The sequence below is a fragment of the Anopheles maculipalpis genome, chromosome 3RL (assembly GCF_943734695.1).
Source record: "Anopheles maculipalpis chromosome 3RL, idAnoMacuDA_375_x, whole genome shotgun sequence".
Taxonomy (NCBI): Eukaryota; Metazoa; Arthropoda; class Insecta; order Diptera; family Culicidae; genus Anopheles; species Anopheles maculipalpis.
Genome location: NC_064872.1, coordinates 84480776 through 84507813, shown reverse-complemented (window position 1 = coordinate 84507813; position 27038 = coordinate 84480776). Strand labels below are relative to the sequence as shown.

The 27038-nt window shown below is 45.6% G+C and overlaps 5 protein-coding genes across 5 annotated transcripts in view; 1 reads left to right on the top strand and 4 right to left on the bottom strand.

Moving 5' to 3' along the window:
* LOC126561965 (juvenile hormone esterase-like) overlaps positions 1–27038 on the bottom strand; it is a 188213-nt gene that overhangs the window by 18658 nt on the left and 142517 nt on the right. The gene's annotated exons all lie outside the window — the stretch shown is intronic.
* LOC126562647 (uncharacterized) lies at positions 1417–2361 on the bottom strand. The gene has a single exon (XM_050219207.1). The coding sequence runs from the start codon at positions 2359–2361 to the stop codon at positions 1417–1419; it is 945 nt and encodes a 314-aa protein (XP_050075164.1).
* Positions 6346–12899, bottom strand: LOC126563494 (cilia- and flagella-associated protein 44). Its single transcript, XM_050220137.1, has 10 exons — positions 12766–12899; positions 12538–12700; positions 12164–12473; positions 10589–12080; positions 9875–10513; positions 9702–9809; positions 9581–9616; positions 9216–9399; positions 7447–9156; positions 6346–7368 (listed from the first exon to the last, which is right to left on the bottom strand). Exons 1-10 carry the CDS (start codon positions 12897–12899, stop codon positions 6346–6348), a joined length of 5799 nt encoding a protein of 1932 aa, XP_050076094.1.
* Positions 18245–21904, top strand: LOC126562029 (zinc finger protein GLI1). Its single transcript, XM_050218440.1, has 3 exons — positions 18245–18896; positions 20895–21168; positions 21249–21904. The coding sequence occupies exons 1-3, from the start codon at positions 18250–18252 to the stop codon at positions 21900–21902; spliced, it is 1575 nt and encodes a 524-aa protein (XP_050074397.1). The 5' UTR covers positions 18245–18249; the 3' UTR covers positions 21903–21904.
* On the bottom strand, positions 23815–24252 carry LOC126561093 (uncharacterized). Its single transcript, XM_050217038.1, has one exon. The coding sequence runs from the start codon at positions 24250–24252 to the stop codon at positions 23815–23817; it is 438 nt and encodes a 145-aa protein (XP_050072995.1).

Genomic DNA, 27038 nt, shown 5'->3' with positions numbered 1-27038 from the left:
CACCCAACAAGCAGGAAGAACAGGAATCTTTCATCCGTCTACTACCACCTTTGGGGTGTGTTTCAGTTTTAGTTTTAAGGACGAATTAATATTATACTAAGTGTGGCGCGCGCGGTGCTGTGTGATTAATCACAACGTTCAGGCACACAACCACACAGAGGAATGGTTGCGAGAGAAGCGAATAGGACGAAGAGAAAGAAGACACTACAAAAAAGTCGTTTAATAAAACATTTATAGACGGGAAGCGAAATTTACGTGTTAATACTATTATTATTGTTCGGTGCTGTGTAAGTAAAGTCAAACAGGGTGGTTCGAATCATATAATTGAATAGCACAATCGCTTAGGGAAATATTTCAAATGAATATTTGAATACTGCAGACTCATTGTGGAATTTAAACATATTAATTATGCATTCCTCTCCTGCTGTGCCTGTTCAGGATTGTGCGCGTCGCACAGACATGGCCTGGCCGCCGATTCGTTTCCAGGAAACTAGGTCTACAGCTGCAGTCGTCCGATCTCCGACTTGTTTAACTCCACTTAATCCAGTCAGCGAATTTGCTGTGCTCCTGTAAGCCTCGTGCCGAACGAGTCGCTGACGAGCACTTTCCGGGTGGGTCATCAGTCCTGTTGTTCGAAAATGGCGAGTGCATTGGCGTCCTTCGTCAGGCACAGTCCAAGACGCGTATCCGTAGAGGACTACCGGATGTACTAGTATGCGCTTTATCGTGCATTTCGTGTGTTGTTGGAGCCTTCTGGATCGCAGGAGTTTGTGGATAGGCACGATTCCCCTGAACAATGCGCCTTCGGATTTCGCTGCTTACGTTGTTGTCCGAAGCTACGATCGTACCAAGCTGGCAGAACTCCTCTACCACCTCAATATCGTAGCCATCAGCTGATACTATACTTCCGAGTTGGGCTCTATCAGAGTCAGAGGAATTATGCATTCACTAAGGGGAAATTGGCATCGCGGGACTGTGGAATTTTGCTATCAGTTATCAGTTACAATTTTTTGCATTAAACCCGTTCAAATGTCAGATACGGTGATGATGATACGGGTGGTGATAGTATGCTGATGTAAACAAGTTATTGAAAACTTTTTGAATTTTTTTTTATTTTTGAAACTTTTTGACCCTGAAATATCTCGTGGTCCGCGGTCATAAAATATGATACACTATATGATTGCAAAGTTACCCAAGAAGCTAATAATATTACACTATCGGTTTGAAAAATCCACTGAGGATTCAAAAGTTCCTTTATATGGATCGAAACCCTGTATCTCAAGTTCTGAATGGCGTTCCTTCCTCTCACGGCTTTCCCTATTGACAAAGTTGCCTTATTTACGACTACTAAGGTTCTTTTCAATACAAATTAGTAGTGCCTTGGTTAGCGGATTTATATTGATTTTATCAATAGGGTTAGGCTTCCAGCCAGTTAAATCCAAACTGATCGATTAGGTAAAAACGCACGTACTGTTTCTGTTTGTCTCCCATCGTGATGAACGCACTGAATCGCTGCTCAACATTTGCGCCATCAGTGTCCTCCTCGGAGGGAGTTGGAGTATCAATTTCGCAAAGTTCAACCCGATGATCGTTTAACGTTCTACGCTCGTTAGGCTGTGTACTTAGGGACGAACTGACATTGCCCGCCAACGAAACGGAACTCTGTGTTGACCCCATCATACCATCCAGCGATCCTCCCATCGGCTCGAAATCACGTCCTAGCCCCTGCCGACTGCCGAAGTACGTCGGTTTCGTGAGTAGAATCACTTTTTTCCACTTCCACGCAAGCCGGCGGAATGTTTTGCAGTACGACCGCTGGTACGTGTCCTGTCGGATACGATTTTTCGCCGTACACTTGCTCCAGTAGAACGTTGCTATGGAATCGATCAGCACGACCGTTAGCTCTGGGTGCGTGATGAACAGTTTCGGCAGTGCGAGCAGTGTAAGTTCAAACTGCTCCAACGAATAGCACGCCAATAGATGCAAACGGTGCAGTGCATCCTGCTGGATGCGTTCCAGCTGGCACGGATCGGCAAGCGTTCGGGCAACCGCTGGGTTGGCTTGGTTTTGGATGTGTTTTTCCATAATGTTTAGTAGCATCGCCTTACTGTAGCTGTTTTCGCAATCGATCAGTACGGCACCGAGCTCGAGACCACCGCAGCTTGTGGGTAGTATGGTGCGTGCGATCAGCTCGTGACAGAGTACAGATTTGCCACTGTTTGATTCGCCACTGATTTCGATCAGCTCACCGTCGCGCAATCCGCCGTCGGGAAAGAGGCTGGGTTCGAGATTGTACGTGGTTTCCGAGCCGGATGCTATCCGGCCGAGGGCCGTAAATGCGGACTCAATTTTTTCGGCCATATTGTAACTGAAGTATGAGCATAATTGTACAAAAAAAGGAATATTTTAGCACGATCTGTTGTGCAAGAATTGCTTGAAACACTCACCAAACTCAGCGCTTGCTACGTGCTATGCTCTAGGGAGACTGTCAAACTTTTGTTTACAAACAATAACAAAAATGTTGGCGGCAAAGTTTGACATTTTCTGCTAAAACAAAAAATAAGCACGAAAGCAACGAAATGGTAGTGGAAACTGAATATTAGTTGAATTACAACTATTCCTTATCTATGTTATTTGTGGTAAATTAATGCTAACCAATGTCTGTTTGCATGTGGTTGTTCGTGGAGTGGTGCAGTTAGTCGTAACGGTAGTAGCATCGGTCTTCACATGGCAAGATCGTATATCGAATCCCTTCCGGATCGTCACCCCGTGCAGGTGACTATCCCCAGCTTAGGAGTACATTCAACACGAAGAAGTCAATAATGGCGCTTCAAGCGGAGTTCAAGCAGAGAAAGAGACCCTTCTCGATTCTTTAGGTTGAAAAGAAAATACATATCCGCTAGGGAGAGACGGAGGTGGGTCGGTTGAGAGAGAGCAGATGTTCTTCCACATCTAGTTCACTTAGAGGTGCCTAACTAGGCCAGTACCTCGCTACTGGCCTGCGTAGGATTACACTGAAGAGTAGTACACCCAGACAAATGTTGCTGCCCACGGTCAACAACTCACACTTGGACCCATAAGAAATAAAGCGTTCCAGGGAGGACTCTTAAGGAAGAAGAGTCACGATGTTACACGCTGTACACGTTGTTGAGAGTAATTTAACTTCATTTAGAAGACACAACGCTAAAAAGACGAGCAAGTTGCTTACATTAGTTGTTTAAATTAGTAAATGATTGTATTGACCAAAACAATACCTAATAAACTAGACATTGATTAGAAAATGTCGAAGCATATAAGAAAATTCCCGAACACAACATAAGCCTCAGACATAAGCCTTGAAATTCATGTAAAACTAATAATTTAGAAGAACAAATACATTCAAAACAAAACTTAACTAACTAATCGCTTTCGGAGCAAAGCATTGAAATCCATTTATTCCAAGTTAATGTTTTTAATCCGACTATTCAAACTCCATCTCATAAATAGCTCATTAACATGTCTTCATTTTCCAATCTTCAAACCGTCATCGTGTATCGGCGCGGTTCGATAATTATAAATCGGTTGATCTCCTGCAAAGCCAAGAAACCGTACACTGCTGCCTGTTGTGCTCCCCCGTGAGGGAAATGAGCAGCCAGACGTGTCAGGTAAACTCGCCTCGTCAGAAATTACCTCCACAAAATCAGTACAAAGCAGTACAACAGTGAAAAGAATAGAGGAAAAGCAGTAAAATAAAACATTTAAGCTAATAAGAAGGTGACGGCTATTTTCATTGCCGCGCGGTATCCCTTTTGGTGGTCGTGGTGGCGCTGCCGTTCTCGGCGTCGTACGACCGAGATCGGTGCTATCCATTTTCATACCGGGGTCTATCCGGGGGGTCAATTTTCCTGTAATGCTCTGTCAAGCGCTGGCACGGGGATTCGTCGTGATTCACGCGAGTCATCTCGTGGCGCACGGGTGCGCACGTGTTCCTTCGTCTCGTGCAACAGAGTGCAGCAAAGGCGCGTTGAATGCGTTTGCAGAAATTGTGAATAGTGTTTTGTGGAATAAGTACTTTGTGCTGGTAGACAATTTTGCCGGAAGCTGTACACCCAGTACAATGGTGAGTGTGATGGATTGTGTATGTGTGTGCCAAGAGTGAATATATGTGTGCTTGTTTTGCAATTGTTCATGCTCCTAGCTACAATAAGACGCATCGAGCTGCGAATATAATAATACTAATTATCTAAATAAACAACAACCAACTGCAAACCAAATCGATCAAAAAAGAAAACTCACTTTTCGTAATCGCCAAATCGAAATCGGCTGATATTTCTCGCTTCCGATCGTGAATAATAAAAAACAAGAAAAGTAAAGCAACAGAAGAACCATGGGATTCTGCTGTCGAAAACAGCTTTAATTAATGAACCAAACTGACAACAACGGGGTGGTGATCTATCATTATCAGCGCACGATTGGAAAGTGTGCGCACGGACCGCTTACCACGTAGCACGCCGAGTGCGCACACTTTATCTATCGGGCCGGTGCGGATGTGGACGCTTTCCACCAAGCATGAAGCTAGATTAATGAGGTCCAAAAGGCACAAACAAGGATCACCAACCAGTGCACAGTGTGGCGCGTTGCACACGCTCACCATTATTCGAACGGACGCAAAACCCCCTGTTTGTTGCCAACGTGATAAGGATGGACGGGCACAAAAATTGTCCAAACAAAAGACAACAATAATGATGGGGCCCGTTAACGGCCAAAAAAAAAAAAATCCAATAAAGCACCACCGCACAACAACTGATAATCGAACCGACACACAAAGTGGCGGACGTGTGTGCCCGTGCACACACTTCACAGCAGCACAAGTGTGCCCGTTGCGCCCGGAAATCATGCGCCCGTACCGTGCTCCATGCTTTATCTGATGCAAAAAACTGGCCAGTCACAGGGTTTTGTGTGGTGTGTGTTCTTTTTCCTCGTTGCTCCGTGGCGTTCTGTTTCTCCTTTTGCTGCGATTTGGTTTGTTTTCGCTTCAAGGTGAAGAGGTTTCATTTGAATAGTGATAAATTGCAAACGAAAATTATTGTTGTTCGCTCTAGGCCAACATTTTTTCTTTTTGTTCCTGCTTTGCTCTAATCTGTAATTGACGGGGACGATATGCCCCATCCCATCAAACTCATTCCACAAAAAGGGGATCGGTTGTTTTTATCTGTCGCTCTGCAGGTTAAACGATGCAGAAAGCAGATTAATGCGAAGAAATCACCACCCTTGAAGCACACTTCCGGAAGAAAGTTTCAAACTGAGGCAGAGAATTGCATACCGTTAGGCGCACTTAATCCAACGTTTAAATCCCGCTCAGCAATACACGGTCAAGCACGCTGATAAGAAGCGATTAAATTACTGTGTTGTGCGAGCAGTCACAACAAACAATCTGCTTCTAAACGCGAATGATTTAACTAGCTCGGCAGCATTGCATCACTTTACTTTTTATACCGTTTCCCATCGCCGATAAAGTGCTCTTACGGCGATGGATTTTCCGTTCAGGTGGGCAAAAATTTCCCCCAAAAAAATAAATCACGTTTCCGTATAACCCTTAGCAAAGCCGTTCTTAACGCTGTGCTTAGTAGCTTCATCTTATCAGCGTTCCCCTACGAGCCAAAAAAAAAACCCTTCTCCAGTCATGACCGATGACTAAACAGTTACAACGATCGGTGAGCTATTTTTGGAGGCTTCCGATCGAAGGAAAGTGATTTCCGATTAGCGGAAATGGATGCTCCAAAGGATACAGGTGGAGTTTGCTTTGAATGCAGGTGAATATATTTCTTTGGATATTACATTAGGACCCAGGTGAGTCGCTTGTCTAACGATTCCTTTGAACAGAATTAATCGGACCGGAAGCGATAGCCTTTAAAGTCGAGAATCTTTTCCCTAACACCGTCCAAAAAATAATAATAAAGGGTGCAATGGATTTAGTACCGAGTTGTTGTTTACTTGCCACAACCACGACGATAACGACGTACGCATCTCCGTGCAGCTCTGTGGGTTCCATTGTCGCTCGAAACAAGATAGATAACACCACCACACCCTACCACACATCATCTAAAGTTGCCCGCTTAATTCGTCATTCTTGTGGGGCGCACGCCACGGACGCATGACCGTGGCTGTCGCTAAGGGTGCCCACCCGGTTGGGGTCTCGCTATTTTGGTGACGTCGCCGGGAAACCGACCGAGCAGCGCACACTGGGTTTTTTGTGTGTGTTTTTTGATTATCGTGCCGTGCGTGCACAAGTTGCGTGCAGCTGATCAATCCACAATCTTTACTTCTGCTTCTCCTGGTTTTATCCTTCCACCACGCTACTACTGCCTATTGCTCGCGAACACACTGCAGAATCCCTTCGATAACACCCCGAACCAAATCCATACCGATCTCGTCTACCGTGTTCTCCTGTGCGTACAGCAAAATTTCCTCACACATCAACTCCACATTCACACCGTCCGGATCGATGCCGGGCTTGTGCCGTATCCCGTTCGCAATGAACGCGATCGTGTCCGGATGGTTCACGTCGGCGACGTGCAGCGTCGCCAATACCTGCTTCATAATGTCCACCAGTATGTTGTGGGAATAGTTTTGCGACGCCGGGAAGATCATTTCGAGACTGTTGCTAACAATTTCGCCCAGAATTTCCTTCGTATCGATATCGTAACCCTCCTTGAACGTGCGAAAGATGCTCTCGATCAGTTCGGCAATCGCTTGCGGTGGTATCGTTATCAGCAGTTCCTCCGGGATGAATGATTTAAAGTTTTCGATGATGTGCGGTAGCAGATCGCTGGCGTGCTCCGGTGCAAAGTTGTGTATGATGTTGGATAGATAGTGAGCCAGATGATTAACGACGCGCTTGATGTCGGACTGTAGCACACGGGAACCGAGCTGCTCCACCAGAAAGTCATCGATTAGGCTAGAGATCTCGTTGTAGAGAAAGTTATCGGGTGAGCTGGCGCGGGTGCTCGGTGGTGCCGAGTCCATGACCGCGTTGTACACGGACTCGTCTGCTACCGGTGGAGGCTTGCCACACACTGGAGGAGGTATTGTGATCTCGACGTCTGGACTTTCGGCCGACAGTGGTTTGCACTTCATGCTGAGGGTGCGGATCTCGCGCTGCAGTGTGCTGATCTGTTCCTTCTGGATCTTGGCAATTTCGCGCAATTTTGTCAAATCTTCCGAGTACGTTGGTGGCGGTTGATTGCGACGTTCGAGCAGTATCTTCTGATGAGCCAGTGCCTTTACCAAGTTGTTATACTCTTCTTGCAACACGGTTAGGATGTGCAACTTCTCGGTACCCTCCTGGATGACCTTCTTCAACTCTTCCTGCTTTTTGCCGTACATTTTCTGGAATGATGCAAAAATCGTTAATAAAGCTTTTCTTATCGTTCCTGCAAGGATTCAGACGTAAAAGATTGACACTACCTTCAGTTCACGCGCACGCTCCTCGTAAGTCTTCTTCACATCGTCCAGATTGGCCCTCATTTCGAACGTGTACTGGCGCAGTATGGTTTCCTCCAGCTCGTCCAGATCGATCACGCGCCCAAACTTCTTCATCATCGTCTCGTTGATTTCCTCCTTTAGCGATACCAGCTGCTGCCGCATAAACTTAATGTCGGTCTTCATGCGTGCCAGATGGACCACATTCACCCGATGCTTACGCTTGGTTTCGAGCGTTTCCGCCGCAAGTTGATCGACGCGTGCGTAAAGCTTCAGTAACGCTTCGCGATTGAACAGCAAACTGTTCTCTACATCGTGGAACTCCGTCTCGGTACGAAAGTACTGCATCTGATCCATCTTTACAATGATCAGTGTGTCAATATCGTTTAGGCGACGCTGCTTCTCGCGCCGCAGTTCTAGCAGTTCCGCATTTCTTTCCTTAAGTCGAGCTTCGGCATCGGCCAGTGTTGGCTTCAAGTTTTCCAACTGTCGGTGCATTTCCTTCAAGGTGCGTTCTTCCGCATAGTGGCGACGTTGCAGCTCCAACTTTTCGTTGCGCAGCTGGATGGCCAGGTTGTAGATTTCCGGATCACAGCCGGCAGGACAGTGGCTAAGGTCCAGGAACACCTTGCTTACCTCTCCTTCGTTTGCATTCTCTAACCCCTCTATATCTTCGGACGAGTACTCGGAGGACGAGTCAGACTCGTTTTCGTTGATTTTGCAAGGCTTAAACTTCTTCTTGTAGATCCGTTTCATCACCTTGGAGAACTCATTATCCAGACAGGTGGAGTTGAATCGTTGAAGATTTGAGCGCTGTTCGCGCTGTATCTGTTCCATCTCCAGCTCTACCTGTTCGATTTCGACTCGTGCATCATGGACGGCTTGGAGTAGGTCGTTCCGTTCGATTGTAACCTGCTCCACGCCGTTCAGCACGTCCGTTTCGATCTTGCTAAAGTCCTTCAATATCCAAAGCTCCTGGTAGAGCGTTAGCTGGAAGTTCTCCAACAGTTTTGCGTCCGTTTCAACCTGTAATCTTTCCTGAGCCAACGTTTCTAGCTCCCGATCGAACTGTTCGATCCGTTTCGTAGCCTTATCAATGATTTTGTCCTGCTTGAACAGCTTCCGTACAAGACGTTGCTCGCGCAACTCTTTTTCGTGCTTGCTGAATATCAGCTTTGCTTGCTCTTCCGCGGGAAGCATTAATCCAAGCACTTCTTTCAGTACCAATTCATGATTGGGCGTAGCTTTTTGCTGAAGCATTTTTACCATTTCGCTCTCCGTATTAAAGTCTTGACGATCCGCTTCAAATTTGTACTGATCATCGGCGTACTCGACCGCCAGATTCAGTGTAACATCTTGCGGAAATTGTTTCTTTTTTTCGTCCGGTATTTCCTCGTGTATTTGTTGTAACTTTGCCTTTTGTTTGGCTACGTAACGCATCAAATCTACCTTCTTTTCACGCAACGCAAACACGCGCTTGTTGTAATCTTGACGCAAGGTAAACATTTCTTTCCGTATGCGTAACAGCTCGTGGTACTTCCCGGTGGCAGTTTCGACCTGCTCCTCGGTGGGTTCGAAATCGGGATCGCTTTTCAGATTATAATCACCGATTGTTCCGGCTGCTTCCTTGATCGCTATATCATCTGCTGGATCGTTTGCGTGCGGGTCCGGTTTGGAGGCTTTATGTTCTTCCCACTGAAATGTGGACGGATTATTTGCAATTGAACGCTTCCTGTCATATAATGGCCACCTACCTCTTGCTGACGTATTGTTTCTTGATTTTTGCGTTCCCGATACTTGGCCAGTAGCCGTCGCATTTTGCTCTCGAGCTTAAAATCGATCGTTGATTGGGAAAGTCCTTCGAGAAACGATTCCTTACGCTGCATTTGTGAGTCTTTTCGGCGATCTTTACGTTTAGTGGAAGTTGCCTCCGGGATTCTTTACGAGCAGTAGAGAAAAGGATATATTGTAAGAGAACTTTTTGAAATCTTTAAAAAGATGGTGAAACTACCAACTGGTGCATGTTAGTGTCAGAAATCAAAGAACGCAAGTAAAAAAGCAAATGTGCATCCATTTTGTGTAATCAAATAGTGCATTAACAGCATCAGTTTTAACAAACCTGTCCTCTGGTCTTTTGCACAGCTCAATGAAGCGACTTTGCGATGCGAAAAAGGAATTGTTTAAAGTATAATACATTGGGTTGTAAGTTTTCTCATCCCTCACTAGAAGTTAAGGCTTACCTTCTACGTTCTGCTTCTTCTGCAACCAATCTTTCCACCTGCTCGACCGTTTGGAAGTAATCGTCGTCAAGTTTTTCGATGCGAAAACTTTTCACAGACTGTCCGCTCCTACAGAATAGCAAATACCTTTTGTACAATCTTTCCACTTGCTTTGGCTGACATGAACCTCTCACCTTACTGCCAACACCTCAATAGGATAGCTCTCAAGTGGCTCAAGAAAGAAACGTTGCAGCTTACCCGCCGCGATACGAACCTTCTCCACATCGAACGCCATTTTACGATGCACGAGCCCCAGTTCGGCCTCGAGCTGTTCACGCAGATCGTCCATAATACGTTCGTCCAGCACAAAGTCCGTCACCGGTATGCGGAACGCTTCCGGTAAGGCACGATTGCGCCCGAGCAGTGCCTCGAATCGTTTCCGATGCTCGGCCACCGTCTGCAAAACGGCTTCCTTACGATCGGAGACAATTTTCGCTAACCGATCACGCTCCTGTTTGGCTTTTTGCTCTTCCAGCGAGGGATAGTCACGCTCGTCTATGTCAAACACACGCTTGACGGATTTTTCCAACGGCTTTGGCGGTACGGCATGGAATGGTTCACCTTCACCGTACCAGCGGTACGCGAACAGGTTCCCATCTGCACCGACACTGAAGATGTAGGAAAAGTCGTGGCTAAAAGCGAGTCCCGTGATACGTCCCGTTCGGTTGTCGTGCATCGGGAGGGTCCAGTAATCGCTGAGATCCCGAAAATCTCGCTTGATTCGATTCACCCTGATGGCACCGTCGCCAGTTCCGAAGATGGTGTAGTTGGTGCTGGTAATGGAGAAAGGACATAGAAATAAGTAAGATTAGATCGGGATGTGCCGAAGAAGATGTCGTAGCTCTTACTCTCTCAGGTAGCACGTCATCTCGATATCTTCCAGATCAGGTATAAGCGTGCACGATAGCGGATCCTCATCGTCAAAACCATACTCATAAACGTATCCAGCATCATAACCTCCCATCGAAAGCCACAGGGTGTCTTCGTCTGTATAGCGTGCCCACAGAATGGGATTAGGCACCTTGGGTATGTACAGAGGCTCCAACTCTTCCTCTTCGTCCGAGTCGGCTAGGAAGGCTTCCTCGTTGATTTCTGCCTTTGGGTTTTCGATCCGAAGACGCTCCAATGTTTGCACTTTTCTGGCCCGTTTCTCTTGCTTTCTTTTTTCAATATCGGCGACACGTAGATTGCGCTTTATCTCCGACTTTACCGACTGGAAGGTAAGCTGTCTAATCTCGACGTGCCGCAGGTGGTAGGAGATGGTCGTATACTCAACCGATGCCTCCGGTAGTTCCACCTCGAGCAATTGACCATGTACACAGCAAACGAGAGCGGTAGAGGATGTATCAGGTTTCCAGCTTATCGAGGTGACCGCAGACGGTGTGTAAACTAATCCGATCGGTTCTAGGGTAAAGTGAGGCGATCCACGCACACATCGATGTACGAAGATCGTTTTATCCTCCGAACCGGACACGAGTATAGTTTCCCTACTGTTCAGCCCAAGTGCGGTTACCGATTTTGCGTGAGGCTTCAACAGCTGTATGAGATTGACTCGATTTTCCGGGTAGGAAAGATGTCCGTCATGTAGATTAATGGCTACCGTACGAAGAAATCCATCGGCAAAACCAAGCACCAGAATAGCACCGGTTGGATCTAAGGTCGGCGGTAACCAAATCATTGTCTGTCCGGCACACTGAAATCGCTGGCTAAGCAAAAGTTCCCGCTTTGCGTAATCATACACACAAAGCATACCGTCCATACCGAGCGTGGCAACATGGCTCGAGACAGGACTGGTCTGTACAGCGACGATTTTTCCGGCATGGCATTTAAACAACTGTTGCGGTGGTTCAGTGTGATGGGCTGGAGTTAGATCACACAGCCAAATCCCTCCGCTACCATCCTGAGCATACCACTGGAAGTCTCCCTGCCGACGTACCAGGCACATCAGCTCTGCCCCAATCCGAAACTCCATAATGGGCTCGATTTCCACAAATCGGTCATCATCTGGTGGATCCGCTAGCTCAACCGTTTCCCAGAACCATATCCTAATACGACCATCCAGTCCCGCTGTCATAACTTCACCTTCGCGCATAAGAATCTGCGTGATAGGACCATCGTGACAGGGTTTACGAGCTTTCCGACACACTTCCAGCTTGATGAGACCCGCTTCCCACACCAGTACATTGCCCCACTGGCAACCGGACAGGACTTTCTCATCGGGTAGTGGCAAAATACCTACAATGTCCGATATCTCAGTCTTCCCGAACCGACCGAGCTCCCCCTGTAACTTTAAGCCGGTAAACGTGCTGGACATCTTCCAGAATTTGATGTGCCCTAGACCTGTTGCCCATGTTGGCAAATGGGAAAACGGAATGAATGTTACGTTCAAGAGCTAGTAAGTGATACGAATGGCTCTAACTTACCGCATGTTGTTATGTGTCCTGGAACGCTCGGTGAAAACATCACGTTAAGTACATCGTTCGAGAATGATTTGCAGCGTAGAATTATTTCTGCCTCGCTCCAATTCCACACCGTCAGCATGTAGTCCGGTTCGATGCCTTGCGAAATTAGCAGCTTCCCATCAACGGTATAGTCGATGCGCGAGTAACCGCTAGTCGTGCCTCCAGTAAGCAAATTAATCACAGTCATCTCCGGATACTGATAGATGATGATGGGCGGATCGGTCCCATTCTCACCGACAGTGAGATGTGAATATTCTTCACTCGGATTCGTCTACAAACGACCAGGAAATGTAAGAGAGGAAGTAAAAGTAACTTTGCTACACTACCGTATATACCGTAATGCATCCGATTCCTCCACCGGTAGAGCTGCGGCGGGTCGTAACGGTGCGTGTGCCAACGTCGAAGAAATGAATCAAATTGCCCGATGCAAACACAAGCACATTTTCTGCAATCTTGCACAAATTAAAGTATCGTTTGCAATCGTACCCGTACGAGTAGCTAATAATAGTGAACATGGTAATGAATTGTTACTGTGGAATGATATTTCGCTTCGGCTAACTTACTCAAATTCTAACAGTTCGTTTGGAATCGTACAGGACGAGTTACGGATCGGTTTGGAGATGAGTGACTTCCCATCGTAGCGTCCTGTTTTGCTGGACGCTTGTTCCGATGATACCGTACGCTGCTGTTCATCCATTGCTGATCAAGGTTTGCTTTAGACTGAGTTTGACAGGCTGTTTTTAATTTGGTGCAGGTTGCCAGGAGCCATCACTACGGCGCGCGAAAGAATTGTTTGCTTTGCACATTGGCGTTTAACGTGATAACCATGGATACCTATGGTAACCAAGAAAGGGAGTTTTGCATGGGGGTTTTTACTTACAAATATGTTGATATGTACACAGTTGCATGCCGTCTTTTGCTGCATAGAACGGCTTGAATTATGCGTCTAAAAGTTCAGTTTTTTCTTATCCAAACTAATCTGAAACTGAACTGATGATATTGAATCTTATCCAAATTGATCCCTTGTGACCCGAATGGACTAGCAATTCAGCTTTGCAAAATTCAAATCAAAGACTATGGAAGGACATTTAACGATCCCAGAGAGCCAAAAGGTTATATGAGACTCTTTTAAGACCTATTAAAGACGTGTTGTATGTTTCCTTAAAGCAGTAATTATATGACTTCGCTGAAGAAGTTACGTAAAATAAAATGTTAGGCTTTTAATAACGTATGCTGGTTTCTTTAATAAATCTATGATGTAAGAAAAAAAATACAATTTTTGATCTGTTATTTTGCGGCCTTTTGCCGGCACTTAAGCCATGTGATGAAAACAAAAATTTATTGACCTTTTTCCTATTAAACGGTCACTCATTTTATCTATGTATCTGTGATTTCTTTATATGCAATTATTTAAATAGATTTTCCTCTTAAAATTGATCTAGAAAATTGCGATCAGACTGTACTGGGGGCACACTTAAGACACAACGGCCGACTTTTTCTCGGATTGATCAAACTTTTGGCAAGATCAGGCAAAGAATTTTTACTGTTATCGTCTAAGCTACTGCAAAATAAAGAGATAAAGGTCTCACATTTTGACAGTGTATAGTCACCTAGTATCCATTGACTATTGACCGGTGGACCACCTACTACGTGACAGTGTAAGCGCGTGAAAAATCGGCCCATTTTTTGTCGCTTTTTAAATGTATACGTTAGCTTTGTTCGTATTGTGCATTGTTAATGAATCGCCCAGTATTTCAGTTTCTTTGTGAATATATTAAATTACATAAAATAATAGAAGTACAGTTATGATTTATTAATCTCTCCCTATATATTCCTTTTAAGAATGTACCTCAACTGCAACAAGTTGCTGCAGTTTGTGGTTCTCATCGTAAGGTAATCGAAGCACCTGACGATGGTCTCGCATTTCACGATTGATTAAACAAGCAAAAACAGCTAATACCCCTATCCTACTCCCACCCCATCCACCTCGGTTCAATGACCGTGGGATCGATAAATCCCATACACTAGGGCTGATGAAACATCACGCGCCAGTTTCACCAGATGAGGTCTGATAAGACGCGGCTACAGCTGTTCCTTGCTTCTTGATCGACGCAGGTCCAAGGTGCCCCGCACAAGCACCTCTTTACACGATCGAAAAACAAAACAAAAAAGGAATTGCTTCACAACCTGGTAGAGGGTCCTGATGTGAAGGGAGACGACATTGGTTCATAAATTATCCTCCCGGAGGGCCTAGTGGCCGGCCATATCAGTCGCCCTTCGTTCTAGCAGCGTCAACCGACACGAACCGGATTCGTGCACAGCAAGTGATTGTGTTACGGCTTAGGAGCTATTTTTGGGCTTCTGGATGAAGTTAAAACGCGGTAGAGAAACCCAAAGAAGACAAAGGGAGAGGGGGGGCGCAGCGATAATTAATCATCGATCGACGAGCTGACCGTTCAGCCACGGGTCGATTAGGGCTTAGCGAGGGGCAAAGTGCGCACCGAGCTCTGGTGGATCTCTATCCGCGGGGTGCACTTCGAAGTGGTGCATTTCGCTCTAAGTAGGACAAACTGCTTACGGCCCTTGGACGAGCGACAGCGTGTAAGCTGATAAGGGGACGCGAGGCGCAGTGAGTGAATCCGGTTTGGGGCGGATTTTTGATAACCCCGAGGGGTTAATTTTGCCCCCACACCGAGTGGTGTGGGATTCGCGTTCGCGTCAATGAGTGACAGCCTTTTTGATGGGTGTATTACGTCCAACTACAAAAGGGTCCACTCGAGCACGAGCGAACCGAAGCTTGAATCGCATTTATTGATGATTTTCTACCAGAAGACTAGAAGGTACTGAAGGTTAGGTTATCGTAAACAAGTAATCGTGTGCGCCACCATTTCGCATGATCCGAGCGGATGGAAGGTGATGTAATGCACGTTACACATTGCTGGTACCGAAGTTTTCCCAAAAATCCCTTCCAAAGTCCACTCGCAACCTTGGCCGAACAGCCAGAATGCTTCAGTGGCAGCGTGATCGGAAAGCAACACTGCTCGAAACACTACACCTCTACCAAAGGGGAAGGAATCACGGCACGCCAACCCCCTGAGGGTTTTGGGATGGTTTGTTTCCGTAATTGACGGAATATTGCGCGCGATAAGGATGGGCGAGGGTGCGCGATCGACAACAGAAAGGACAAGGAAAGCATGCTAATCGTGCAGCGGAACTGGTGCAAACCGGTTACATCCTCGGCCGAGCGCTCCAACAATCCGGTACGGGTCTGTGAGGGCTTTATCAGCAGTACTGTGCTCCGGACGCGATAAGCGCCCCGAACCAGCTTTAAGGGGGTGAGATGACACAAAACGACACACACACAGCACAAATTCCCGATTGGGGCCGATGACAGAGCTGATTGGATGTGGTTGCAGTGAAAGCCTTCCTTGGGCAGGAGGTCTCTTAGGCGTTAAGACGCAACACTTAAGCTTGACGGGGAGCGCTTACCTACAGAGACAACACCTTTTGCCTCACCAATCACCCAAGTATCCACCGAGCCGAGTTGACCGATTCGTACCTTCAAAACATGCACGTACTACGTCACATGGACAGTGCCAGTACGGCACGTCTCGCCGGAAGATGCCTTACCGTGGGGCTGCATGTTCCGATCTTATCAAGTGCACTACCGTACACGTCTGGGGAGGTACACGTTATCAACTGCCCCGATGCCCGATGAAAGTCAATATTTGTAATGCTAAGAATTTATTGCGGACAAAACAAAATTGTGAGGTTAGACGGGATACGGGAGCAAACGCTCCCGATCAGAAAGTGGACCATCCTCCTGCTCAATGTCCGGGTTCGGGGAGATTGATCGTTCCCCGAAATGAGATGCGTAGTACATTCATGCATGCAGTGCAAGAGTGTGCCTCGAACCGGAGACTCCATTCTGGTGAGGTTCTATCGAATACTTACCGAGACTGGCGACCCTGAGCCTGAGATTAATGGCGTTGTAGCGCATGTGACGAACCGGTGCCTTTGACGAACAAGGATCGATGTGCTATTCTGAACCGTTCGCTTAGGAGAACCGGTTTGAAGCGGGTTCTCCACTGCAGGGAGCTTGGTCTGGTCGATCGAGATGGTGAACCGGTTCGAACCGCCTATCGAGAGACTCCATCGATGGGAATCCCTCCCATTGAGCTGGTGCAGTGGATTATGGGAGAAGAATTCACCCACAGTGAGATGCGCCATTATCGCAGTCTTCGTTCTTCGAGTGGTTCTGCCACTTGTGTGGTAATATGCACAAGCAGTACGTAATATGGGGTGGAAAACAGATGTGAAAACAACAACACAGAATGTCTAGACGATGCGATACCGATACACCTGCCCTGTATCGATCGTGTACTGATGAGATTTTATGCTTTGATTTGATGACTGATGGCTGTTAGGCAGAGTGCATCGAATGCGGGTGGACAATTTACACACGTGCCACGTAAGGGCTACTAGTTTGGGGAATTTGAGCTTTGCTTTCGAATATTTTTTTAGCTTTTTGAGCAGTAATTTTTTTTTTGACTTCATTGTTCCGAAAGGCAGTTCGATCGTAATTCGTTTTCTGTAGGCAACGATCGCCTTAATAATACTTTACAGGACCTTCAATTGCTATGACTTTAATTTGTAAAACTCTCATCTAGCCATAAATAATCTCTTACTGAAATTCTTAACAGCTGAAACACCATGCGCCTCCATCGTAGTTCAACCTCCATTCACTATTTGCTTTAGCCTTATCTTCTGGCCCGATCAACTGACGGGATTTAACATCACCATCGTAACATTTTCTCCCTAAAGTACCACCCAACTTACCACCTGCTAACATTCAGCCCCGGATAGCGATAGCGAACCGATGCCCTCGAAGATGTCATCACGCGGCATTATCGGCGCGTCCGGATTTGTCGACGCGTCTCAAGAACGGCTACCACCTACCGGGACACCCAACACCGCTAGGGTATGGATCTTTCGTTCCTTTTTTTCCATTCCTCCGTCTCCCCTTGCCTCCCCCTTCCAACCCCACCAACTGTGATAATTCCACGAAAGAGCAGTTCGTCGTGTTCCAGACCTACTTCAACGTTCCCGCGGATGACGCTCTTTCCTGTTACGAGACGCGTGAAACGGCCTTCGAACATGTACACCCATACACACGCCGCATACCGACAGATAGGGAAGAGTTCCTCCCTTTTCGCCCCTCTTTTTTGTCCAAAAACTCTACGCTACCCGTGGGCCAATCCACCCGACCACCGGGACCTGATAAGACCGCGATACCTCTGCTGTAAGTCGCTGACCGAAGTACCGACGCTGTGTTGGTGTTTGTAGCCCGGTTGCATTCGTTTTAGTAGCGTTAAAATGTGTTCCGGTTAGGTGGGGGGCCTTTAGTCAGCATCACGAACTCGCACCGCTCGGACCACGGCCGCGCGCTGGTTCGCAGAAGAAAAGGTCGCGCGTGGTAGAGTGTCAGCTTGATAATAGGTGATCCGCGGTACAGTGGAGTGTGGATTGCGCCATCACTGCTTTCTTAGACGGCTTTCACCTCATTTACCCGAGCTCATCCGTCCATTTTGTGTGAGCTTTTTTAGCAGTTAGGAAAGGCACACGAAACAAAAACGAAAGCGTGCGTTTACGTGAAGAAAAAAGGGAGAGAGAGAGGGAGAGAGAGAGAAAAGATTTTGAGCAAAAGATGCCATCTTAGTAGTGTGTGATCTTAGAGCAAATAAAAAAAAAAACGGCTAGATTATTCTTGTGCATGTGTGTTTTCGTGCCCGTGTGATCCTTATGAAGGCAAGTGCTCTTAACAAGTGTGTATGTGTGTCTGTGTGAGTGTATGCAAATAAGCTCTAACTTGAAACAGTGGAATGGGTAGTCATTAACACGTAAAGATAAGCTTTAAAGTGACAACGCGATTGCTGCGATTGCTCACTTAACCAAAGAACTAAACCCGACATAAATGACATAAATGAAATAAAAGGGAGCACAGAAGAAGAAAAAGCAAAGCGAGAAAACGATTCCCCAACCCAGCAATGCTGATCAACAAAGAAACCATTCCGTACAGGATGGGTCTGCAGCCCTTCTACTACTTCCAATCGTCGCCACCGGTACAGAATGAGCGACTAGGCGGTTACCATCACCCGATCACGCCACCGTACCACCATCCGTACGACTTTATACTACCGATGCAATCGCCTCCGAACTCGATGGCTGCGGCAGCGGTTGTGGCCGCCGCCGCCGCCGGTGCCGGTGTCCCGGTACCCACCGAATCGATCCGTCTCCGGTCACCGGCATCGTCCGCCGCATCGTCACCATCTTCATCGTCTCCGTTGTACTTCTTTATGAACGGGTCGCCGGCCAGCAGTGCCAACAGTGGCGGTGTTACCGGACCATCCGCTACCTCCGTACCGGGGAAGGAACAGTTGACGGCGGGACCACTTTCACCGCCACATACACCACCGCTACGTGATCGTACACCGAGCCCGGGTCGATATGGACTTTCCACGGTCGGGGATTTACCGCTCGGTTCGGCTAGTAGCAACGCGGCACAGCGCAACTCTGTCATCATGAAGGTGCAGAATCAGCAGGTCGTACCGATACAGGGAGAAACTGATGCGAGCTCCCCGTCCGAGCCGGACACGGTCGAGGAGTTTATCTGTCGCTGGGAAAACTGTTACTGGTAAGGAGAGAAGTTAATTTTATTTCCAAAAAATAAATGTACGACTACCATGCATTCAGTGTGATCTTGGCAAAGTTACGATACTGACAAATAGATGGCGCTTTTTCGACTTTTAGTAGATGAGATTTTAAGATGAGAATGAAGCGATTTATTCAAAGGTGTGAAACTCTTTTGCTATAAATGGATGGGTTTAAATTGCACAAGGTGATTTATAACTATCAGGTGGATATTCTCAAAGTTTATAGCGCTTTTAGTATTTTTCTAAAATGCCTTTATATCGCATGGCTCTTTTGAGGTTGTATAGTGAAAGGAAATAATTATTAATTGTTGGAACTATTTCTTAATTACACGATCATTTTCGTTTGAGTACTATTTATTAAAGCTGCTTCCAAAATAAGTAAAACTACTTTTTTATTTTTTTTAGTGGCCAAGTCTGGCCTTTGAGACTCCTTGAAAAAGTTTTCACTAAAAAATGAGATTTGTTTTTCGATCTCATTTTGTATTTTAAACGTAATGCAATACTTTATTCTTCAAATAAAATCAGTTCCATGAGAGCTTTCAACAAACATCACCCTGTATTTTCAACACAATACTTTATTGCGGTAAAACACGATACAAAAAAGAAAAAAGATCAGAACCACACTAGCCGGATTGTTATCTTTTTCCCTCATCGCGGATCATATGATATTGTCTGGAGATATAAGTTTCAAGACGAGTGACGACGAGTCCGGCCGGTAGCATCCCTTGCTTTTTCCACCATGCAAAGCAAACAGAAGACCTTCCCGGCGTCTCTTGCGGACCGACCAGACCGTACTGTCCGTGACGGTTCATCGGTTCACGTTTTCTGGTGTACCGTGTGCAGATGTTGTGTTCCGAGCGGGAGTGAAAACTTTAGCTCACCTGTATTACGAACGTGTTCTGTGGACGGTAGAGAACTCTACCTGTGGTAACACAATACCTTTTCTTTGCAAGTTGGTTTAATTTTTCGTACATTTTAAAAAGAGTCTCCAAAAAAAAAAAGCGTTCAAATTTGTAGCACATTCAAAGCGTGCGCCAAATCCCCGAAAAAAGGGCTTATCAACTAACCACAGATGTGTGATGGGATGTTTGCTGCCTGTTCGGTGATTGCACGCCCGCAAAGAAGCTCTCACCCGGAGCTCATCGGAGGCCGCACAGCCACTGATAAATGCGTTAATACTCAACGATTACTTTTTTCCCCGATTTCACGTCCCGAGCAAGCCCCGTACAACTTTACAGCTTCTCTAATTCGGTTACGTACCACTGGTTGGCGGCGGTGGTGGTGCCTATTTTGAGCGATTTTGTTATTGCCCCCAGGGCCCCAAGCTTATGGAGCATTGTGTGAAGACAGGGCCACCGGTGGTTGATAAGAAATGGTTTCGCAACATTGAAATAATTTCCACCATGCTTCGGCCGGCGTTTTCGATGGTGCCACACTGCTGTTTGCTCACACTTTTTTGGGGGATGCCCACGTGAGAAGCGGGAGAGTGAGAGAGAGAGAGGCTAGAGAGCGAGAACGGAAACATTGCTAAGTCTATTTCCGGTTGCAGATGATCTAGTAGTCTCTGCCTCTCTCTCTCTCTCTCTCTCTCTCTCTCTCTCTCTCTCTCTCTCTCTCTCACACACACACACACACATTCTCGCAACACTGTCTTGGGTTTGGTAGATTAACACCGAAAAAATAAGAAAAAACACCAAGCCCTCACGGCCGAAGGTGAAACCACGGCCAATAGGGTAAGATAATGATCGCATCATAGAAATGTGGGCCGCGCTGTGGGATCGTTCCGGTGTGGTCGCTATGGCCCCACCGATATGCCGATGTGTGTCGATATCTTATCGGACATCACCATCACCGCTACGTGACGTTTTCCTCCCCTCGATTCCCCTCGATATGTCCCCGTTGCAGGGAAAATGGCCTTAACTGTAATAAATTGACGTTCATGAATTCTTCTCCGCTTTCCCTTTCCCCCCCAACCGCAGTGTGTTCTTCAAGCTGGAGGATTTGGCAAGTCACGTTACACAGAAGCACGCCGTCATCGGGCTGGATGGTTTGTACTACTGCCGCTGGGAGCGCTGCCTGCGCCAGGACCGGGGCTTTAACGCGCGCTACAAGATGCTGGTGCACGTGCGCACACACACCAAGGAGAAACCGCACCAGTGCGGCAAGTGCGGCAAATGTTTTTCACGTGCAGAAAATCTGAAGATTCATCTGCGCTCGCACTCGGGCGAAAAGCCTTACGTATGTCCGGTGGAGGTGAGTTTGAACGGGTGAATTGGTGGAAAATAATCGTTTGCTAATTGTGGCCATTTTTTTTTTTCTACACTCCACTCCAGGGCTGCAATAAAGCGTACTCGAACTCGTCGGACCGGTTTAAGCACACGAGAACACATTCGAACGACAAGCCGTACGTTTGCAAGGTGCCGGGGTGTAACAAGCGTTACACCGATCCGTCCTCGTTACGCAAGCACGTGAAAACGTTTAAGCACACGAACCAAAGCCTATCGCCCCTGTTGTCGGATGTGTGCTGTATGGATTATGAGAGCTTCTCGCAGGATAGTACGCGTTCGGATGCGACCGGTTCGTACCCGGACTACGATTCGGAGGACAATGGTACACTGATCGATGTGGTACGTTGTGATGAGGAGTCACGGCTCTATCCGGATTGCTATTCGTACCATCGATTAGATGGTTGCGAACATCCAGGATGCTTGGAAGCGATGAAAAGCCCACTCGGTGAACATTTTTGGCACGCTGATCAACGGAACGATCGACGTGTGCTGGATGTGGTTGAGCCGCGAACCGAGGGCACAATGATGGAACCACATCCGGAACCGTGGGACGGTAACGGTGTGCCCACCAGGGTCCACCCGCTCGAGGATGACGAATTGTGCAGGACGGTCGTACGTCCGGCCGAACGGTCAAAGGTGCTTCGACCGGCCAGGATGGATGTGGACGGTCCCCTCGATCTCAGTATACATCACCGATGAAAGTATGCAAAGATGAAGTTTGTCCTTGTTTTTTTTGAATTCGAAACTACCCAACCGAAACCGAAACCAAACTAGCAAACCAGCTAAAACCCTTCCCTCCCGTTTCCCTTTCCCTCACCGTTCCTCTTCCTCACCATTTTCCTTCCTCCTTGTTTCCGATGAAACAAAACATTTTAAACTGTGTTCTGCAACGCAACTGATGGATTTTGTAGTCTGTAAGTGAAATAATGTGTTTTTTTTTTACATACATGTATATTACTTTAATATTTTACACACGCGCATTAGCGAAGAGCAAATATCTTTATTACAATGCGCTACGGCGCGCTAGCAAGCTAACATATATGTGTTTATCTTTAGCTTAACGATACGATCGAACGTACTATTATGCTGCAAGCGTGTTTTAAACCTTAAGCACAGCAAGTCTCCCGCCCTAAACAAACACGCGTACACAGGCCTTTGCGAGAAGCAGACAGACAGGCAGGTTTTGTGATCGATGAAGTGAGATAGGAATTGAAAATTTTGAGACGTGAAAACGATCGGATCGAATAATAGGGTTCAGAAAGCGAAGAGTAAAGTGGCTAGAGCGATGTTAAAGGGTGGGAGAAAGGAAAGGTAAATCAGAATGTCGAATGTATGAGGAAAAGAGTTGTAAAAAGGGAAATGAAAAACTACAGCAAACTGGTGTCAGGAAATGTGACAATAGAGAAACAGGGAAAAAGAAAAAATGTTGAATGAAGTAGAAACAAATGGAAAGTGGCAAAAGCGAAGCAAAACGGAAGTACAATTTATAGAAAAAAAAAACAAACTAGAAACAACAACAAAACTCTGTGGTGTGTATTGAAACTCAATTTCATTTAACTAAAGCAACAAACAAATAACACTTACTTGTTATACTGCAAATATGTGGAGTGATTGAAATAAAGAAATACACAAACGTGTTTCAAATAATGGTACTGGTACGGAACCGCTTTTCCTTCTGAATGATTATTCGGATTCGGATGGGGCTTTGTGTTTGTTTTGTCGGTTTTTGTTCTTTGTTTTCTATGCTTATTTTTTTTTAATTTTATTTTTGCATGTTTAATTCTTTCTTTTCCTATCTTTATTTTATTCTTACATGTGTAATGGTATCTTGTTTTATCATTTTTGTACCCATTTTTTATTTGTTGTTTTGTTCTAGACTAAAAGAAATTCTTATTAGACGATTTTATTTTCGTTCGCCTGATTTTTTACCAGAACTTCGTAATAAATGTAATAAATGTTTGCAAAATGCACAATAAAATTCAATAAAACATACGCTGAATGCAATTCTGGCTTATACAATATACCTTATTAAAGTACAATAAAACAAAAGCTTAATTCATTTCTGGCTTATAATATACATTATACCCATAAGGCTTCACACCGCCTAACAGTATGCAATATAGATCTTAAATGCTCATCTACAGTAAGCGTTAAATTGTTGCTGCTTCAAGCTCGACCGCTTATGCTTCAACGAAAACAAATGAACGAAAAAAAAACCCCCAAACAAAACTCCCTCTTCCTTGTCACGGGTTAATCACGCTCCTATAATGCTACTTTGGACTCAGCCAAGCCCCCGCATGCACACGATTGACTATCTGGCCGAATAGATAAGTCAATAAGCCACCGATAGTCGGCCGAAAACAGGCCAAAAATAGCTGCATCGCGCGTTGATGATTGGGTTGATTTCCTGATGGTAAACAAGCAAATGTTGTTTGCGGTAAACAACTGGATTGCAATAAAAAAACATTGCTTTGCAATTATCAGCGTCATGTGAATTCGAGGTCAAACATGTTTTTTGTTGTTGCAAACTTAAAAGGGTAATTTCGCAAATGAGTTTAGGAATAAAATCATTAGTAAAATATAAAATTTCTATTCTGTTAATGTGCTGAATTTATTGTTGTGGCTTTGATCCAATCGGAAAGGATGGTAGACTGGGAGCGCCACCGTTCCCGCCACCGCCGCCTAGTCCGCCTATAACAGTACCGAGCATGCCAGGATTGAACGGTGTAATGATGGCTTGAAATGCACCAATAATTAAAGAGGCCTGAGGTGCTGATGATCCGCCCGATTGTTGCGCTCCAGATCCAAGTTCTGGTAGACCACCTCCACCTAGTAGGCCACCGAGTGGTTGAGGCTCTGCAGATGTTGGATTTGCAGTGGTAGATGTCGTTGGAAGCGTAGGTCTAATATCGAATCCAGCACGTGCATCCAAATCACTGGCATCCACCGATGCTCGTTCTACTTCGCTCGGTCTACCATCAACGGAACTTTGGCACAGAAACAACCCGGAAAGTACGAGCGATGTGAAACACACCTTCAAGTAGATCATTTTATATCGAAGAACGGTTAGTGTGACTTTTCTCCAACGAGTGCAATGAAAGACTATTTAAATTAAACTTGCTAACATTAATGCATAAAGGGTGGTATACTTTCGGTTTGTTGAAAAACTAGCATGGGGTCGCCCAGTGAGGCTCCCTCCCGCGTTGTTGAAATAATTAGACACCGGCGCGATGTGATAAGCTGGCCGGTGTGGTAGTATTATTCAATTAACAAGCGTTATGCTACTCCAAGCAGTTGTTGCTGGAACTGAGTGGTAGCTCGAAAAGTTATGTGCAGCGATACGATTATCAGCATACCGGTGTAACGTGCTGTTAGCGGAAGTCGTTTACTTTAACGATGTGTAGCGAAGAAGTGTCGGAATTTTTATAAAGTTTTTTTTTGCTTTGGAAAGATGGCATTAAAGGTTTCGTTATGTGCTATGTTTGTGACAGTATATTTACGGTTTTAAAACATCATGTAAAATGATTCTTTAATGCTTGCTTTATTGTGCCGCGATACCGAAAATAGGCGCCTAAATGCATGCAAAGCGTAATACATTTCTTCCACCTACAAAAGTGGCATATTTCATCCCTCGAAATGTTCTTTATTTAATTATTTATGCTCCTTTATTTTATGATTTTTGCAACATTCCTTCTTGAACTATCAGCTCAAATTTCCAACACATATTTTGCAGCAATTTATTACTCTCGACCAATAACACCAAACCACTCCATTTATTCCCCATAAATCCATGCACGACGGCATCAAATTTTCGATTGATCGATTTGGCTTAATCAAAAATCTCAAAAATTGTCCGGTCGGCATTAAATATTGCGTTCTGATGAAGTCGTGTTTATGAAACAAAAATTAAATCAACTTCACGTACGACGACTCACCCCTTCAGCTACCGTACAACTGGGGCCCGCCCGGGCTCTGAGCGGGACGTCGCTTTGAGCGGTTGATTAAACTTCAACAGGTTTTTAATTGACGTTATGGGCCAGCGTTAGTTCACAATAAAGGCAAAATGAAAACAGAAAACGAACCCCACGTTTTCCATAACGTGCCTCAAGCTAGATGCGTTCCCATTGCTAGAAATAAAGGGAGATTTTGCGTATGTGCGGGTGAGTGATATGAGAGTAGAGTCAAAATAAAGGAAAAAAAAAACAACAGAGCCAATGCAAACATCCAAATACATGAGTCGAGGTCGAAATAAAAAAAGGGTTACCAATATAGGAATGGGACGTTACGAAGCGAACCTGATCCACGTCATATGTGCAATGTGTAACGCACGCAAACGCAGCCAGACACTGTTGGAATGGGGGGTTTTTGACTGTGCGAGAGCCAAAGTTTGATTTAACGTTTTTGCTGCACCGCTTCAATATTTGCATTTCGCCAATCTCTCTTCAGTCAATGGTGGCAGCATACCGGTTGGTTTATTTAACGTAACGAAACATTGTACCGGGACAATGCTAAAACAAGAAAAGAAAAATCAGCAAATAAGAGAGTGGAAAATATTGACACTGGGAGTAAAATTAACGCGACAAAAACGGACAAAACGTTTCCTGTGTCCTGGGCCCGAGTCCCGGGGGCTAATTTCCACTGTCTACTGGATGGCATGTAGGGAAAAAACCAGACGGGAGCAATAATAAAGCCTTCCATTTTTGCAGAAGCTTCGGCCAGTGTTGCAAGCCTCGGCCGAAGCGCGAACGGTAATGGTAATACGCTCGCGAGCCTTGTGGAGGGCCTTTCAGTTGCAGACAACAGTTCTGCCAGGTCTGGCTGGGCACCACTTCGCCCTCATTGCAACGATACCGCAACGATTAACTTCGGGGACTAGGAATGCAAACCGGCACGGATGCAAATCAACCGGGCTTAGGGTGAGAACAAGTGTGAGAGAGAGAATTTTCATTATTTCGTTCACATTCATCCGACCCTTCCCCGGAGTGTCTGGTGTTCACCCGGCAGACGGTGTCTTACCATTTCCGGCCAGTGTCCAACACTGGTAGACACTTTGTACCACCGCTTTCCGTCTGGAACCATGGCCCAAGAGAAGGTGATATAAACGAATTTTAAATTTGAGGATTGGGTTGGTTCTGCACGGCAAGCTCGGGAGGATCTCTTTTACTGACACTTTGGTGCACTGTTGTGCGCACGGACACAGTCCAGACACCGTACGAACAAATAAAAAAAAAAAGGAAGAGTTAAATTGCAAACTTAGTAGAGAAATAATGCAAGGAGTGGATTTCGTTTGAAAACGACTCGAAAGACACAATGTTGTGGATGGCTGTATACATGACAGGAGACAATTGCTTCTCGCATCATACAGAGTAAAAGGTAAAAGGGAAAGTGAATCAGAGTTTCTAATTTTTTATGGACATTTCTGTGTCCCGTAAACTTGAGGGACTTGTGATGGAATAACTATTTTCCACTGCTACTAGATGAGATTATGTTGTACGCAGATAGTTTTCGACCGGTGATCAATTTACAACTCACAGCATGGACGGTTCGCTTCGATGTACTGTTAAGTGAGTGAGAAGTGAGCTAAAATTCTCATCACGATGCACTATGGGTCGAATATTCGCACAGAGTTGACGGTCAATTTTCATCATGGTTTATAAAGATCTAACGAGATGAGCAAAATAAAAGGTACATTTATAATATTTATAATGGGAATATTGCTTGTATTGACACTTTTAAGAGTTAAGAGTTCATCATTTTAAAAGTTGGTTATATTAATATTCCCTTTTCGATTGTTTCTGAACGCAAAGAATCGGGTTGTATTATTGTTTTGTCCAC

What these genes read in the sequence shown, in the direction of transcription:
- LOC126562029 (XM_050218440.1), top strand. Translation starts at nt 18,250, where the DNA reads ATGCTGATCAACAAAGAAACCATTCCGTACAGGATGGGTCTGCAGCCC. An exon ending in CGCTGGGAAAACTGTTACTG is followed by an intron (nt 18,897 to 20,894) that starts GTAAGGAGAGAA and finishes CCCCAACCGCAG; the next exon opens with TGTGTTCTTCAAGCTGGAGG. An exon ending in CTTACGTATGTCCGGTGGAG is followed by an intron (nt 21,169 to 21,248) that starts GTGAGTTTGAAC and finishes ACTCCACTCCAG; the next exon opens with GGCTGCAATAAAGCGTACTC.
- LOC126563494 (XM_050220137.1), bottom strand. Translation starts at nt 12,899, where the DNA reads ATGGATGAACAGCAGCGTACGGTATCATCGGAACAAGCGTCCAGCAAA. An exon ending in AACGAACTGTTAGAATTTGA is followed by an intron (nt 12,701 to 12,765) that starts GTAAGTTAGCCG and finishes CACTATTATTAG; the next exon opens with CTACTCGTACGGGTACGATT. An exon ending in ATGACGTGCTACCTGAGAGA is followed by an intron (nt 10,514 to 10,588) that starts GTAAGAGCTACG and finishes CTCCATTACCAG; the next exon opens with CACCAACTACACCATCTTCG.
- LOC126562647 (XM_050219207.1), bottom strand. Translation starts at nt 2,361, where the DNA reads ATGGCCGAAAAAATTGAGTCCGCATTTACGGCCCTCGGCCGGATAGCA.
- LOC126561093 (XM_050217038.1), bottom strand. Translation starts at nt 24,252, where the DNA reads ATGATCTACTTGAAGGTGTGTTTCACATCGCTCGTACTTTCCGGGTTG.